The following is an 18,507-nucleotide window of genomic DNA, read 5'->3' as shown; positions in this document are numbered from 1 at the left end:
TTTTGGTATTACTTTATTTTCAGTAAGGAAAATGAGTATTTTTGCTTTCTTAAAATTTCTGCACTCTGTATTTCCTCTGATCATCTGCATATTGTAACTCGCTGAACGTTCAGCTTCCTTGATTGTAAACCGCCTAGAAGTCGCAAGATTGTGGCGGTATAGAAGAATAAAGTTATTATTATTATTATTATCACACAGGGAATCGCTTTTGACTGGAGTGTGCAAGGCAGAATGCATTTGGTAAGTGCATGAAATGTGTTTTATCTGGAGCATGTAAGGAAGAATGTTTTTAACTGATGCATGCAAGCAAGTAGGCTTCTGATTGCAACATGCAAGGAAATAAACTTTGGTGCTGGAAGCTGCTTCTGGTTGGAGTGCAAAGGAAAGCATACATTTTGATTGGGATTTAAAGATAAGAAGTTCAAACAAGTTATGCATTGGCCTGCAAATGCATTACTTGCTTATATGTAGACTAGTTTTTTAGCCTGTTACATTAACGGATGCTAGAATAGATGTGTAGACTTGGGGCATTTCTTTCTTTCTGTATATCTGTCTTTCTCTCTCCCTGCCCCCTTTCTTTCTTTATGTCTGTCTTTATTTCTGACTCTCTCCCTGGCCCCCTGTCTGTCTGTCTTTCCTGCACTGAAAATGTTGCCTCGGGACCCCAAAACACCAAAACCTCTGGTGTTTTCCACAAATGGGAATGTGCAGGTAGGCTTTTCATCAGATCCAGAGAAGTTAAGAACTCCCCCCTGATGGGCCACCATGATAACTGACCTAAGCATTTCCATCTGAAAGGAGGATACCCACAACATCCTGTTCACCTGCTTGAGATCCAGAATCAGGCGCCCTTCTTCTTGGAAATCATAAAATAAATGGGGTACCCGATATTCCTTGCTAAACTTGAGGAACCAGAGAAATTGCCTCCAGTTGTACAAACTTCTCCAGTGTCAACCAGAATGCTTCCACCTTTTAAGGAGATTGTCAGGACAACTCCAGATAGGGTGTTATATAGAGGATGAGTAAATTCAAGGATGTAACACTTCTCAAATGACCTCCAGAATCTAATGATCTAAGATTATCTGGGCCTTTCTCTGGTAAAAGCCTTAAACAGCTGTCCACTGGCACCACCAAAAGATGGGCCCTGGCTGCCTCATTGCGTGACTCAGCCTAACAAACTGGCAAAAAGTTGTCTTCCAATGTTTGCATCCAGCCTAAACATCAAGTCTTTATTCAAATATGATAGGGGCTGAATTCATTCTAGTCTCCCTCTATTCACTTTTTGTCTGCTGTTTATCTTCAAGGATGCCTCAGCCCCACCACTCCACCGCTGTAATAGTTTGTAACTGCGGGAAGAATTATGCGGTGCTTATGTGGGCAGCCAATGATGAAGCACCACATAATTCTCCACGCAGTTACAAACTATTACAGCGGTGGAGTGGTAGGGCTGAGGCGTCCTTGAAGATAAACAGTGGACAAACAGTGAATAGAGGGAGACTAGAATAAATCCATCCCCTGTCATTGCGTGACTCAAGCCATCTGCACCCAAGGATAGGGGAAGTGTCTGAGGTATATGATGGAAGGTCAAAGGCTCAATCAGTTGAGGGGGGGAAAGGGATCCAGTTTTGCATTCCTGGTCAAACATGCTGCACTTTATAGTGGGTAAATGAAAGCCAAGCAACCTTTCCAGGCTTCTTCAAATTCTATCAGACTAGATCTGAACAGCAAAGGAGTTTGCCTCCCATACTGGCTGGTTGTAGGGTGAAGGTATTGAACTATTAGTTCTCAGTCTTCAGGAGTGCACATACACATGCCTGGAATGTCTGGAGGGTCAATGAAAACCAGTATCTGGATAGATGCAGGAAAAATTTTTAAAAAATTTATTTGAAAACCATATGTCCTTACTTTACTTTAAAAACAGGTTAATGAAATTTTGTGGGAATTTGGTTAGGATTTTTCCGGATGTATCCAGAACCACACAGTTGAGGAGGAAAGAATTTCTAAAACTTAAGGCTAGAGTGTTGGCACTGGAAGCATCTTTGTACCTGAAATTTCCCTGTAAATGTCTGATTAAGCTACAAGATATTGAATATTGTTTCTGGGATCCTATACAACTACAACAATTCTTAATTGCAAGAGAAAAGAAATAGAAATGAGATTTGTTTCATAGTGCTGAGAAACATGAGGAGAATTAATATAAATTGTATCCCAGTTTAAGGAACGATTCAGGGTCCATTTAATATGAACCAAGAGTTATTTATCCTTTGTATTTCTTGAATTTTATTTTATTAGAACAGTAAGATATGCTTCCCTTGATGTGGGCTTGAAAGGAGCTTTGTATGTATGATTTGATTATGTGTAGATTTAAAAGTGATTTCCTTTTTCTTTTGAATTATTGGATATTGTAATGTATTCAAAATTATAAATAAAAAAAAAAAAAAAAAAGAAAACCATAAGTCCTTGTATAAAAAGGTCAGAAACAGGACTATAGCAGTACAAAATGATTCAATCAACAGGCAAAGTGTTGTATCAAGTTTTTCATTGTTTTTATTTTTTTCTGCATCTATCCAGGTACTGTCGTTTTTTTCTTTTGCATTTCTTTTTTTTTTTGTGTGGATTCTTTTCCTTCCCTCTTTTGGATGCTTGGAGGGTCAATGAGACAGATGTTTGTTATTTAATTACGAATCCGATAGGGAAAGGACAAACTGGGGGATGCACTACAGTCAGCGACTGTTGCTAAACCTACCGTGCGTTTTTCCCCTCGATCGCCCATTTTCCGATCCGGGCATGCAAATGAGTTAAAACCCCATGCAGAATAGCCAAGCAATTGATGCACTAACATTACTTGACTATTTTGCATGGGGTTTTAGCGATTTAGCCTGATTTTTTTCAATGGCACAGATATTTTGCATGTGTTACACATGCAAAATATCTGTCCCATTAAAAAAAAATAAATGAAAAAAGTTCTCCACCGCCCCCCCTCCCCAACAACCTCTGTCAAATGCGGTCCCCCCGAGCTACTGTCTCCCCGAATGCAAAAAAAATGGCAGGAGGGTTGCCCACTCCATCCTGCCCCAAAGGGTGGGGCTTTAGGCATCTGAGTCAATCAGGCTTAGGCACCTCCCTCTGTATCTAGGATACTGAGGGAGGAGCCTAAAGCCCTGATTAGGGGTTTTACGGTATCACTGCAGGGGCAGTTGAGCATGTGATTGTAAGAAGGAGCTTACCAGGAGCTGCAGCTGTGGGGTATCTGGCAGGAGGTTGAGGTGCAGGAGGCTGTGGAAATTGGTGGAGATGAACACACATGGGCAGTCCTTCCCTTGTCTAAGCCAGTGTCTCAGTACAGAAGCCAGTAGAGCCAGACCATCCACCTAGAAGAGGAGGGAGAGTGAAGCTCATGGGTCAACCCCCTCGGTGAAGGTATCACTAGTGATATATGATGGTATCACATTGATAAATGGTATAGCAATAAATTAAGTATCTGAAACATTTCCAGCCAACTCCGAGATGGGCAACGTGTAGGGTTACTAGACGTCCGTGCATGCCCTCCTGCCCGACGAGAGCAGGCAGCGGGGGGGCATGGCTTGGGCAGAATTGGGGGTGGGAATGGGGCATAACGGGACGGGATGGGTGGAACTGGGGGCGGGTCTAGGGGGACCAGATTTAAAATCTGGTAACCCTAGCAACGTGTGTGTTTCCACATACCGTATTAGTGCCTTTGCCAAACTCATCTACCAGCACCAGAGATCCTTTGGTGGCACTGTTTACTGCGATGGCTACCTGAGAAGAGTGAGATAGATATTAGTAAAGCAATACTGAGAACAGTCCAGCACTGTGTGGGAGATACTGATCCCTCATAGAAACATAGAACATGACGGCAGAAAAGGGCCACGGCCCATCTAGTCTGCCCACACTAATGGCCCACCCCCTAACTACCTCCATGAAGAGATCCCACATGCCAATCCCATCTTTTCTTAAAATCTGGCACGCTGCTGGCCTCAATTACCCGTTGTGGAAGATTATTCCAGCGATCAACCACCCTTTCGGTGAAGAAATATTTTCTGGTGTCGCCATGAAATTTCCCATCCCTGATTTTCAACGGATGCCCCATTGTTGCCGTGGGTCCTCCCTTCCCCTGCAGCTGCGTGATTTTGTCCCACATCACTCTGGTGGCACGAAGACAGCAGAATTTTATGCTGTGTAAGGCCCTTCCTCGCCACACTGACCAGTTCCATTTTGATGTTTAAATATGTGAGGCCCATTTCTCTCACAGTCACAGGGCTTGAATAAGGGGTGTGAAAAAAGGTATTTACCCCATGCTACAGGGGGCCCCCAAACTTATCTGCATCTAATGGAGATATAGCTTGCTGATGGGCTTTGGGGCCACCTTCCAAATTCCTCTCCTGGGTCCCAACATGTTTAAACGCTGACTTTGAACAGTCCTACTAACCCCATACATCCAAACCATGATGCCAACTAGTGAAGGAGACAGATGCAGAATGAAATGCCATGGCCCTCCGGCTGGCTGGAGGAAGGGGAAAGGCTCAAATGGGTGTGTGGGGGAATGGAGAATGGGAGGAAAGGACTGCATAAGGTGACAGGTGCTGAGGGGAAGATGAGAGAGAGCAAACTGTAGAGGGGGTGAGAGTGAGAATTGTGGATGAGAGGATTGCAGAAGAAAGGTGAAGGACCAATGTCGACAACTTCCTGTGTGGTTGGGTTTAATGCAGTTTTACCATGGAATAGCAATGCAGAAAGGGTTTCAGTACAGGTGTTAACTCGCACAGAAACCTTGATGTATGCCAAATCGAAATGAACGCAAATGCAGTGATTGGCTGTTCCACTTCACCATTTTGGTCACCAGATACACTCTGGAGTGATGTAGTCTGCCTTTAATTGCTGCAGTGTTTTGGTGGTTCTTTCTGCCATTTGCTACAATTGTTGTTTTTTGGGGTTTGTTTGTTTTTTTAATTCTTTATTCATTTTCAAATTGAACAGCAAGTGCACAACCTAATATATTATACAAGTTTTTCCACAATAGCACATTAATCTCTACCATATAAAACTCTAGTGATACATTAACCCCCCCTACCAGGGGCGTGGCTTGGACACGCAACTGAATGGTCGGGTAGTCCGTTAGCTCCGTGGTAACAAGCTATTTTTTATTAAAATAAGCTATCAAAAATTACAAATTGGCAAGATACAGCATTTAATTACATCAGAAATGGCTTCAGGAAAGCAAAACAAGAGCGATACGAATGCTGGAGGATCGGGAATGAGCAGCAACAAGCGGTCAAAGCCGGAACCAGCAACTCCTTCTAAAGTTCCGTTGCCGGCAGAAGAAAATACAGATATTATAACTGAATTGCGACAGATCAAAGAGATTGTTATGGAAATCTCAAAAAAGTTACAAAAAGTAAGTGATGATGTGGAAATCCTCACTAAAAGAGCAGATTTATCTGATAACAAATTAAATCTGTTGGAAGAAAAAACGGAACAAATGCAAACTGAAATGAAAAAGAACAAAATAGTATGGAAGGAAATGGAAAATATTAAAAAAGATCTTGAAGATTGCTTGAATCGCGAAAGAAGATGTAATTTAAGGATCATTGGGATGCCTGAAGGTGTAGAAAAAAATGATCCTATCTCTTTCTTGGAAAATTTTCTACCTAAAGTCTTGCCAATTAAATCAAAAATCCCTCTTGAAATAGAAAGAGCACACAGGATACCGACTCAAAAAGTTTTATCTCAAAAAGGTCCAAGAACTTTAATATTTAAATTGCTACGATACCAACACGTTGTGGAAATTTGTCAACTTGCCAAAGAAAACCGGAGCCTCAAATGTCAGGATACAAGAATACACATCGTACCTGACTTCGCTAAAGAAACTGCATTTAAAAGGAAACAGTTCTTGGCTTTACGTCCCAAATTAAGAGCATTGGGGGCAAGATATGGACTGTTATATCCGGCAGTAATGAAGATTACATTAGCAAATAAAACTCAGAATTTCACTGACCCTTTGAAACTACAGGAATACTTAGAGGATTTAGAACAACCAATGACTTCCTAAATATTATTGCTAATTTACTAGATATATATACTTGTGACATATAGAATTATATTTTATTATTCAAAACTTAATTCAAATTTACCAATGGATATGTTCATAACAGGATCTATTTATGGTTTTTTTTTTTGTTTTTTTTTAACTGTAACTCTAACGGTCCATGAATGGCACGAGAACAGAAGCTGATGGAACAAATTATACTACTGTTAGAGATGAAAGACGCGTCATGACAGATTTGTTTACAACTGTAACAATTCTTGAATGGTTATGATACCTTTTGAATGAAAACGTGGGATCTCAATGCTCAACCAATGAAAACGCACTAAGATGAACTTGATTGGCTATCTCTAACGTACAATACGCAGGAAGAGAGCAATGAAGAACAGTGACGTATCTTATAGAACGGAAAGACAGAAGAAGATATACTTCATTATACGGACTTCGGGACTAAAGTTTAACAACATTTACTACATGGAAAGAACATAATTTCTATGGACAAGAAGATCTCTAATAATATAATGGCACGAAGCTGCTTTTCAATTAATATCTGCGCGAAGGAGTGGTCTGCATACAGTAAACCCAAACAAAAAAGGGAACAGAGGTCCAACCGTCTGCAATAAAAAAAAAAAACAATCCAGAACGGATGAGACGAGGGGTTGCGGGCTGGATACGCGATGCGAGCGGACTTTGTTTGTAGCGGATGGGACAGGGGTTGGAAACCTTTTACCGAGCAAGGATTGCCTGATGGAGGATTTTTGACTCGTGTTTTGCTTGTTGTGGGTGAGGTCTGCTTGCGTCATATGCTTAGCCTGCAGTTAATTACATGTTTCCTTTAGATCAGTAAATGGTTATATGGATAAGTAAGGGGTAAAAGAAACTATAAAATGGTGAGATGATAAAAGTTCATTATAGGTTAAGCAACTACTTCCTTCAATGGTTCCTACTAATAAAACGGAAGACTAAGATCTTTTATGTAATGTACTGAAGAAGTTATATATCTCATGAATACTATATGATTATCAGGTAAATCTTTATTGGTTTAAAAGGAGAAAGTGATGAGAAAAGGAAAGATAAAGAAAAGGGAAAGAAAGAAGAAAAGAAAAAAAAAGGAAAGAAATGAGGAGAGAAGAAAAAGGAAATGGAAAGGAAAAAGGAAAGAGAGAAGAGAAAAAAAAAGGAAAGAAAAAGAGAAAATATCACTGATAATAAAATAATATTAATTAAATATAGGATATATAACACTGGAAATTTTTTACAATATAGTAATAGATCCAGTAATGAAAATTAAATATATACTCATTTATATTAATTATATGCTATTATAGATGAAGAACTGCTTTGAACTTTGGATTTGATTAAGATATCTGGTTTAACACAATATAAATTTTAAGAAAATTTATAAAGATATATTTCTAAGATTAGAGATAACACATGAAAAAGGGAGGGAAAAAGAAAAAAAAAAGGGGAAAAAAGAGGGGAAAAAGGGGAAAAAAGAAAAAAAAAAATGATATTATAATTCTCATTCTATATAACTTTATAACACAATAATATTATAGAGTAAACAAGATCACATACAAACTTTCTTTATATTTATTAATTTTATTGGAATATTTAAGATTTTAAGGATTCGATTTTCAGAATTATACAATATATAATCATTCAATAAGAATATATATTGGATGTCATTTATTATATATAATTATTAATTGATATAAAATATTAATTGTTTCTGAATTTATAAAAGTCTACTTTAATGTAAAACGAGAATAGATCTTTGGTGTTTTTTTTTTTTTTTTTTTGTAATCAAACTATAAATTGACTTAAATGGATTTAGATATTTTATAATTTGATAAATTCAGATAAAATCTTTCCACAACTTATGATTAATTATATAAATTGAGATTTAGTATATTAAATTAATTGAAATTGTCAATTTGGATATATCCTTTATTTATTATATATATTATAACAAAGAAACAAGAGTGGATATTTAATTTTTTGATAGAATATATGTAAAATTTTATTTACATCATATATAAATTTAAAGATAGCTGTTTAAAATTGAGATAGTAGCTTGTGAGGAGTTATTTATACCTGATCTTACTTGCGTTTCCAAGTTTTCGTATTTAATTGGGGATGGAAGGGAGGGAAAGGGGGAGGGATGGATAATGAAGGGTGGGATATAAAAAGGGGGGGTTATATAAATATTATTGAATGGGAAATTGACTTATTATTCAATATTCACAATTTAATTTTTGATAGAACAAGTGATGAGATTACCTAATGGATATTAAAATACTGTCGTTAAATGTTAATGGTCTTAATCATCCGATAAAAAGGAAAAAAGCTTTGTTATTTTTAAAACAGCAAAATGCGGATATTTACTGCATACAAGAGACACACCTGTCTAATATAGAATCTCAAAAGCTGGAAGGAGGATGGATTAAACATTGTTTTTTCTCATCGGCTGTTGGGAAAAAGGCTGGTGTTGCTATATTGGTGAATAAGAAATGTTCTGCCTCCTTTAAATTTAAGGCATCAGATTCTCATGGAAGATGGATACATCTGGAAATGAGCATGGGAAATACTACCTTGTCGCTTTTTAATGTATATGCCCCTAATTCGAATCAGCCAGAATATTTTAAGACTCTACAACAACTGATTCTCCCACTGGCTACATCTAATATAATAGTAGCTGGGGATTTCAATGCTGTCATGGATCCTCTTTTGGATAAAAATCCTAAAAGATTTATAAAATCTTTGGGATTAGATAATTTTGTACAATCTTGTAATTTGAAAGATATTTGGCGTATACTTCATTTTGATGGCCGGGAATTCTCTTTCTGTTCTCATGTTCATAAATCTTTTTCTAGAATAGATTATATTTTTGTTTCAAATCAATTAGTACATCAAGTTACGCAGGCTGCCATAGATCCAATTATTTTATCAGATCATGGTGGAGTGTGGATTGAACTTAAAAGCAATGAACAAGATACAAATAGACCTATATGGAGATTTGATAATACATTACTTGCTGAACCAAATTTTTATGAAATTATATTAGGAAAAATAAAAGATTACTTCCAACTTAATGAAACAGATGAGATCTCTATGGAAACTTTATGGGATGCCTTTAAGGTAACCATAAGAGGTCAACTAATTTCTTATTCGGCTCATCTTAAAAAACAGATTAAAAAACAGTTTTCTGATTTAGAAAAAGAAATTAAAATTTTGGAATCAAAACTAATAGAAAAATGGGACTATTCTACACAACAAGAACTTTTAAAATTTAAAGGAAAATTTCATGAGATTTCATCTAAATTGATTAGAAAAGATTTATTTTCTCAGCAAGCTTTATATTATGGAAACTCAAATAAGTCAGGAAGAATATTGGCAAATTATTTAAAAGCTAAAAAAAGAAAGACAAAAATAGTTGCCATTAAAGATGAATTTGGAGATATGCATAATCAAAATAAATCAATTTTAAAACAATTTTTACAATTTTATAGATCCCTTTATTCTTCTGAGACTTATTTAGATAAAGAAAAAGATGGTTTAAGTTTTTTGAAAGTATTAGAGGGTCCTAAGGTTCCCGAGCATATAAAAAGAAGTTTAGAAGAACCAATATCACTAAAAGAATTAGGAATAGCTTTGAAATCCCTTAGAGTAGGATCCGCTCCAGGTGGTGATGGATATACAGTAGAATTTTATAAATCTTTTCAAAATACCCTATTACCTTATTTATTAAATTTATACCAGACTCAACTAACTAAGGGTTGTATTACAGGCACTATGGCAGAATCTTTAATCATAGTTTTACCCAAGCCAAATAAAGATCCCACTTTGGTCTCAAATTATAGACCTATTTCCTTAATCAATGTAGATAGTAAACTTTTAACTAAGACATTAGCTTTAAGATTGGCTAAAGCTCTCCCTTTCATAATAGGTATGCATCAAACAGGATTTGTTGCTCAAAGACTTTCTTCTCATAATACTAGACTGGCTTTTCATATGTTATATTTGACAAAAGCCATGAATGATCCGGCTTTTTCTGTTTCTTTGGATGCAGAGAAAGCTTTTGATCGAGTGGAATGGACATTCATGTATCAGGCAATGGACTGGTTTGGTATAGGTTCAGGATTTATACAAATAATTAAAACGTTGTATAGCTCCCCTGCTGCTAGATTATATATCAATAATACATTTTCAGAACGTTTTAATTTACGGAGAGGAGTTAGACAAGGTTGTCCATTATCTCCTTTACTTTTTGATATTGTTTTGGAACCCTTAATATTAGCTATTCAGCAGGTAAAGGAGATACAAGGTATACCCCGTTCAGATAAGGAATATAAAATATCAGCATATGCAGACGATATCTTGCTTTATTTGAGAAATCCAGAAAATACCATTCCATGTTTACTTGAATTAATTGAAAAATTTGGAAAATTTTCCGGTTACAAGATAAATTGGAATAAATCAGAAGTTCTTCCACTAAATGTACATTGTACAAAAGGTTTATTTGACCCATTTTCTTTCATTTGGAAGGAAGATGGTATTAAATACTTAGGAATTTGGATTGCAAAAACAATAGATGATACTATGAAAATTAATGAAAAAAATTTATTACAAAAAGTAAAAGAAATGTGTGAGCAATGGAATCCTTTACACTTATCTTGGTGGGGGAGAGTACAAACTGTTAAAATGATGATTTTACCTGTAGTTTGTTACCAAATGGGTATGATACCTATTTTTTTTCAGGGATCTTTTTATAAAAAAATAAATAGGATTCTAACCAATTTTATTTGGCTGGGAAAAATTCCTAGAATTGCTTTAGTGTCTTTGCAAAGACCTATTGTGGAGGGTGGGGTAAATTTTCCAAATTTTTATAGGTACCATCAAGCCTATATTTTGCGACAAGGTATGTATTGGATCCTCCCAGAGCCCATTGATAATATTCCAGATTGGTTCTGGTTAGAGTGGAGACTTATGTTTCCACTGCGTCTTGGCCACATAATTAGTATCAAAATGCCAAGGTTATATAAAGATCATAAAATATTTATGGATACCTGGAAAACTTTAAGGTATATAAATAGTCTGACTCCTATTCCGATAAATAAATCAACAATTCAAACAATATGGTTAAACCCCAAGATCAAAATAGGCGGATTTAAAATCATTTGGAAGCATTGGATGTTAGCAGGGATACGTACTTTAGAAGATGTAATAACTAATGGTAAACTGCTTGACTTTTCACAATTGCAACATAAATTTGGCTTAAACAATTCACAATATTTTAGATGGTTGCAATTGAAGCAGACCATTCAGGTAGGGTTCCCTGAATGGAAAAATCTTAACAATTATCATAGCCTAGAATTCTTATGCTTTCAGGTGGCTTCTACTGGACACCAGGCCGCAATGTGGTATAAATTAATATCTGGATATATAAATAAAAAACCAAAAAATGGTCTGAGAGACATTTGGAGCATTGAGATTAAGCATCAAATTAATGCATCTCAATGGCCACGACTTTGGTCTTGGAGGATAAGATGTACAGTATCAGCATCTATGAGACAAACATGGTTTTTTCTTTTGCATAGAGCTTTTTGGATCCCCACACGTTTACATAGAATAGATAGCTCTAAGTCTAATAAATGTTGGCACTGTCATCTTGAGGCGGGGACATTAGATCATCTTCTATTCTATTGTCCATATATATTAATATTTTGGAAATCAATTTGGCCTCAAATAAATAGGATGATGGACAATCCAGTAGCCTTGACTTATGATACTATTCTATTTGGTACAACAATGAGAGCAAAAAGTCAAATTTCGTCACATAATAATAAACTTTTATTCATATTAACTGGAATAGCAATTCAACAAATAACATGTAACTGGAAAAATTATGATAGACTAAGTTATAACTTCTGGTGGAATTCGGTATGCCATATATATAAAATGGAGCGCACAATAGCAACACAGAAAGGATATTTTGGTAAATTTCTGAAGATTTGGAGACCATTAACCGATTTTTGTAATAATTAATAACATTTTCCCATAATAAGAAAATTGGTAAGCGGGGATATGGGTGGGCACTATTTCATTTATCTCACAATTGTATAAATTAATTAATGTATTTTCAAATACTATGTTAGAATTCTGAAATATGAAAGGAGAGCTTGGGGAGGGTTATTTTATTTATATATTATCTAAGAATATGAATATATTAAATTTAAAATATTAATGAAAGAAAATCAAGTGTGTATTTATAAGATTATATGTATTTCTCTGATACACTTGTTGTAATATGAAAAAATGAATAAATAAAAAATAATAAAAAAAAAAAAAAAAACCCCTACCACCCATCCTTTATCACATTTTCAATAGGAATAAACACACATATTATACAGCATATTATAACATATTATGTAAAATTGTTCCCAACACCCTCCCCCCCTTAGTGTGCTAAAAAGGAAAAAGAAAAGGAAAAGAGAAGAATCGATGACTATTCATCACAATATTTTGCCAATGGCCCTCATATTTTTATAAAATTTGTATATGTCCCTTTTTGTACTGCTATTGCTCATTCCATTTTAAATATATGGCATAATGAATTCCACAAAATGTGTAACTAAGGTTTCTGTAATTTTTCCAATTATTGGTTATATGTTGGATGGCAACCCATAGAAACATAGAAAGATGACGGCAGAAAAGGGCCACAGCCCACTCTATTGACCCACCCCACTGAGTCTGAGTGCTAGTGACCTAGTTCCTTAACTCGACCCTCGTAGGGATCCCACGTGGATGTCCCATTTATTCTTAAAATCGAGCACGCTGGTGGTCTTGATCACCTGCACCGGAAGTTTGTTCCAGTGATCTACCATCCTTTCCGTGAAGAAATACTTCCTGGTGTCACCACTAAATTTCCCCCTTCTGAGTTTGAGCGGGTGCCCCCTTGTGACCGAGGGTCCCTTGGGAAAGAATATATCGTTTTCCACCTCGACACGACCCGTGACGCACTTAAATGTCTCAATCACTTAAATGTCTGCGCTCCTCCAGGGTATAGAGCTGCCCAGTTTGCCCAGTCTTTCTTCGTATGAGAGACCCTTGAGTCCGGCGACCATCCCAGTGGCCATCCGCTGGACCGACTCAGCTCGAAGCACATCTTTCCGGTAATGTGGCCTCCAGAATTGCACACAGTATTCCAGATGAGGTCTCACCATGGTTCTGTAGAGTGGCATTATGACTTCAGGTTTGCGGCTGACGAAGCTTCTATGATACATCCCATCATTTGCCTTGCCTTAGATGAGGCCTTCTCTACTAGTTTGGCAGCCTTCATACAAGTAGAGAAGGCCTGTCATGACTAATAAAAGCTTGTTGTTATATGATGATATTTGACTCTTTTTCCTCATCATCATGCCAAATAACACTGTATCGTAAGAAAGTGCAACATGATTTTCCAATAATAAGTTCACTTGAGACCAGATTGAATTCCAAAATATCTTAATATAGGGACAATAATAAAGTAGATGATCGAATGTCCCAGGTACCAGATTACAGTGCCAGCATTTATTGGACTTAGAACTATCTAATTTTTGTAAACGAACAGGGGTCCAAAACGCTCTATGTAACAAAAAGAACCAAGTCTGTCTCATAGATGCTGACACTGTACATCTCATCCTCCAAGACCAAATTCATGGCCATTGAGATGCAGAAATTTGGTGCTTGATCTCAATGCTCCAAATGTCTCTCAGATCATTCTTTGGTTTTTTATTCAAGTATCCAGATAATAATTTTTTTTTTTTTTTTTTAGTTCAATAATTTTTATTGAGTATTTTGAAAAATACAGGGAGCATTTCAAATATATAAAAACAAAATAAAGCTTTGTGTATAAAGAATCTGCAAATATATATTTAACTGTAGAGGACCATAGCAGTAAAAAAAGCTCCAAGTATTGGAACTGCTTGTGAAGACTATATGAGAAAAAGATGAGGGAGAACAGAAATAGAAATTAAAAGAGAAAGGAAAGAAAGAAGAAAAGAGAAGAAAAGGAAGGGAAGACAGGAGTGTCTACGAAGCAGAGCGTACATAGGAATCCTATACTTTTTGGTGGAACTCTCTGTGTATGTATCATAGATTTGAATCCTATGCATATCCAGATAATAATTTATACCACAATGCGGCTTGATGTCCTAGGAAGTCTACAATTTGCTACAATTGGAACGGCAAGAGAGAGACTTCACCTTCAAGTGTGCCCGCATCTCCCCTGCATGTCTCCGGAGAAAATATGTTAACGCTAGGTAAAATCTAGAAATGGACTGACCCTGCCAGAGGAAATTTGAAGTCAGCCGGCAACCCAAGGGCTGCTGCAGGGCCTGTACGCACTGGCTCTCAGGCACAATGGCTTATGCTCATTAGGACAGTAAAAGCCCTCATGGTGGTATGGCAGTGGTCTCCTAGCATCTATACAAATTTGACACTACAAGCAATTGTTAGTTCTAAAATCTGGAATGAACACATACATGTTCAATGAAAGCATTCTATAAATATGATATAACATCAATCTCTTGCAATTTGTAGCAAACTAGTAGCCTAAACTATGGTCTCAGTGCCCCCTGCTGGTAGTGTTAGGAACAGCATTAACTTCTAAATGCACAAGTTTTACAAATCAGAGTTTAGCCTCAGCTCAGCATCACACCTGCTCCTCATGCATAAGCATAGGACTTGATCCACTTCCTGACCAGCCCCAACTTTTCCTTCTATCCTTCCAAATCTAAACTGTTTTTTTTCCACTCATGATATCATCAGGCAACACTTGACATACACATTGTAATAATAGTGTAGTTACTTACCTGTAACGTAGGTTCTCCGTGGACAGCAGGATAGTCAGCCACATATGGGTGTTGTCCCAACACCTCCCAATTTGCGGATAAGCTCTCCAATAGCTCAGAGAGATCTTTTTTTTTTTTTTTCTCTGAGCACGTGCAGTGCCTGGGCCCCACTGGGCATGCCCGAACCCTACCCATTTCCCCCTGCTTCCCCCTAATCCCCAGGATGTTCCTAGCTGTGGCCGGGTCGGCCGTATGGGGAGGCGGGTGGGTTGTGTGGCTGACTATCCTGCTGTCCACGGAGAACCTACGTTACAGGTAAGTAACTACACTTTCTCCTAGGACAAGCAGGATGAGTCAGCCACTTATGGGTGACTCCCTAGCCGAGGGATGTACCGACTGGACCTGCGCCTTAGCGCTTTGTGCATCCCTCGCCTGGCTGTGGAGGCCGAGCCGGGCAGGGTAATCAGGCAAAGCAGGTAAAGTTGTGGAAACAAGGTTTTAGATAAAGTGCTGTGTTAACTGAGCAATAATACTCACAGAACAATGAACTGGTCAATGACAATCAATGAACAGTGAGAAACCAACTGGTCAACAGTGACCATTCGTACTTGCATGTGAGAATTCATACTTGCCTATTCCACATTCAGTCTAGACAGGAGTGCTGGAAGACCTACTTAACTCACAGAACAGCGAAAACTGGTCAATGACAATCAATGAACAGTGAGAAAACCAACTGGTCAACGGTGACAATTCATAACTGGTCAATAGTGACAATTCGTACTTGCATGTGAGAATTCATACTTGCCTATTCCACATTCAGTCTAGGAAGGAGTGCTGGAAGACCTACTTAATCAATATCTATAACACCCTACTTGAACAGTGTTTGTCGATATTTATAACACCCTACTTGATCAGTGTTTGTCAAGGCTATGCTAGTGGTTGCTGTCCCTCCCGGGAGGGAAGAGCCACTTCCAAGACTGCTCGGCCGAATGCATTTGGAGCGTGGAATGCTATGTCAAGGCAGTAGTGCTTGGTGAAGGTGTGCATGGAGGACCAAGTGGCTGCATCGCAGATGTCCCCTATTGGTGTGTGGTGCAGATGTGCCGTTGTGTTGGCTATGGTTCTGCGCTGGTGGGCGTTGGCTCCCACCTGCGGTTGATGCTGCGCTTTTCTATAGGTGAAGGGGATGCACTCTTATATCCAGCGCGAGCGCCTGCGTTTGGTGGCCGGAAGTCCTAGTCTGTTTTGGTCGTAGGAGACGAACAATTGAGGCTTGTCTAATCTGCTGCATAGTCAGGGCCCGCACACAGTCCAGGAGGTGTTGCTGAGGTGGCAGTGTGCCTCCCTGTGGGGAGATGTAGAGTGCCGGGAGGCACGCTGAAGCCACCTTCGGCAAGAATCGGGGGTGGGTTCTGGGTACCACCCTGTTCTCATGAGGGAGTGTGTCAGTAGACACGATGGTCAGGGTTTTCCCAGCCAGAAATACGGGATCTGCCTCCCCCAAAGGTTTGAAGGGGTCGAGGTGAGATGATGCGGCACCAAGTTGAGGTCCCATCCGGGCGGTGGTGGTCTGACCGGTGGGTGCAGATTGGACAGTCCCTTCATGAAATTTTGTGATTACTGGATGCCTCGACACTGGTTTGCTGTCTAGGCCAGCGTGGTATGCCGTGATTGCACTTAGGTGGACCTTGATGGAAGTGGGTTTTAGGTCCCCCTGAGATAAGCTCAGTATGTACTGCAGGATGTCCGGTATGGGGCAGTTGTAGGGGTCTCGCTGCGTGTCTGTGCACTGGTAGCGGAACCTTCTCCCTTTCAACCCATAGCGTTTTCTGGTTGAAGGTCTTCTGGCTGCCATAAGAGTGTGCTCCACGTCTTGTGGTAGGTTCATCCTCTCATCATCCATGCGGTCAGGGCTAAGGAATGCAGGTCGTGGTGGAGGGTAAGGTTCCCGCGTTGTGTAATGAGAACTGCCCTGATCGGGAGCGGGGAGAGGTGGGTGAAACGCTATCCCTTGCCGGAACGGGAACCATGGTTGCAGGAGCCCGAACAGGGCAATCAGGATCACCGTTGCTCTGTCCTGAAGAATCTTCTACAGGACTTAGGGTGTTCCAACTCACAGACAGACCGTCGGGGCTGAAACGGCGATGGGTTGATCTCTTTGCGCAGAAGGTCGAGTATTTTGAGTTCGGTTCGGTTGCAAACAGGTCGATGCTCGGTGTGCCCCAGGTGCTGAAGATCTTCTTCATCGCCGCTGGGTTGAGACACCACTCATCGGGATCCAGCTGGTGGCTGAGTCTTTCTGCCAGGTCGTTCTGCTCCCACAGGAGGTAAGTTGCCTGGATGGGGCATTGAATGGAGTTGGAGAACTCCCACATGTGGCAAGCTTCCTTGCATAGCGAGGTTGACCCTGTCCCTCCCTGTTTGTTGATATAGTGCAAGGCCACCTGGTTTTCTGTTTGGGTGAGGACTACCCTGCCTGTTTGAAGGTTTCGAGGGCATTCCCTAAGGCCCTGAGCTCCAGTAGGTGGGTGGTCAGAGGTTGGGTACACTGGTCCCAGTGACGTCTGAGGTGCCCTTTCAGGGATCACATGAGTAGTCTGGTGTGCTGCACAACAAAGACCGGAGCGTGCTGACGATGAGCTGCTGGCAGGGATGCACTGGGCCAGGGATGTCATGGCATCGATCTGGTAGTCCCGTAGGACGGCCTTGGTCTGCGTGGTGTCGATGACTGCCCAGATGAACGATATCCCCTGGGTGGGTATCAGGTGGGATTTCATGTAGTTGATGAGGAACCCCAGTTCTTGGAGGAGGGTTATGGTGGTTGACGGGGCTGCCAGCTGTCGAGATAAGATAGGACGCGCACCCCTTGAAGGCGAGGATGTGCCACTGCCACGCACTTTGTGAACGCTCTTGGAGCCATTGAGAGTCCAAGGGGCAGGACCTTGTACTGGAGGCGTCTGTCTTGGCTTTAGAAGCGACAATGCCTCCTGTGGGCTGGGTGCATGGAATACTAGCCAATACTCGGGCTGTAACAGGGCCAAGACTGTACCCAGAGAGTGTATCTGGACCTTGTGTATGCATCTTTTGAGCTTACAGAGATCCAGGAACGAGCGTTGTCCTTGTCCATGGTGACGCGGGGATTCCTGGAGTAGAAACCCCTTGGTGATCTCCTCTGTTCGTCACAGCCTCTATTGATTCTGCCGAAGCAGGTCCTCTCCTTGCTGCAGGAAAGTTGGGTCGTCAGATGGAGGGTGCCCCGCCCACTCGGGTGGGGGGGGGGGCGCGGGAGTGGAGACGAATTCGGAATCCCTGCTTGATGATGCTGAGGGCCCACTGGTCGATGGTGATCCTGGGCCAAGCCTTCGCAGACAATCTGATCCTGCTGGGCCGGAGGGTGGTCAAGGTTGTGTTTTTGTCTTGGGGAGAGGATTGCCCTTGGATGCCCCTGCCCCTTGGGCGGTGCTTGTTTGCATAGCAGTTATGTTACTGTTGCGAGCGCTGGGGCACAGACTGCTGCCAGTGTGGACTGGCTCAGTTGTGAGCTGGAGTCTCTATTTTATTTTATTTATTTATTTCCTCTCACTGGCCTCCTGATAAAGCCGCATCTGG

General features: G+C 39.9%; 1 protein-coding gene across 3 annotated transcripts in view; it reads right to left on the bottom strand.

Moving 5' to 3' along the window:
- The window catches only part of MSH5 (mutS homolog 5), a 94,565-nt gene that overhangs the window by 11,402 nt on the left and 64,656 nt on the right, over positions 1-18,507 (bottom strand). For all 3 annotated transcript variants that reach the window (XM_033915212.1, XM_033915211.1, XM_033915213.1), the window contains exons 21-22: positions 3,706-3,780; positions 3,228-3,371 (exon numbers count right to left, since the gene is read on the bottom strand). In XM_033915212.1, the coding sequence (XP_033771103.1) occupies positions 3,228-3,371; positions 3,706-3,780 (219 nt within the window). The remainder of the gene's footprint in view (positions 1-3,227; positions 3,372-3,705; positions 3,781-18,507) is intronic.

The sequence above is a fragment of the Geotrypetes seraphini genome, chromosome 12 (genome assembly GCF_902459505.1).
Source record: "Geotrypetes seraphini chromosome 12, aGeoSer1.1, whole genome shotgun sequence".
Classification (NCBI taxonomy): domain Eukaryota; kingdom Metazoa; phylum Chordata; class Amphibia; order Gymnophiona; family Dermophiidae; genus Geotrypetes; species Geotrypetes seraphini.
This window is presented reverse-complemented; position numbering and strand designations above follow the sequence as displayed.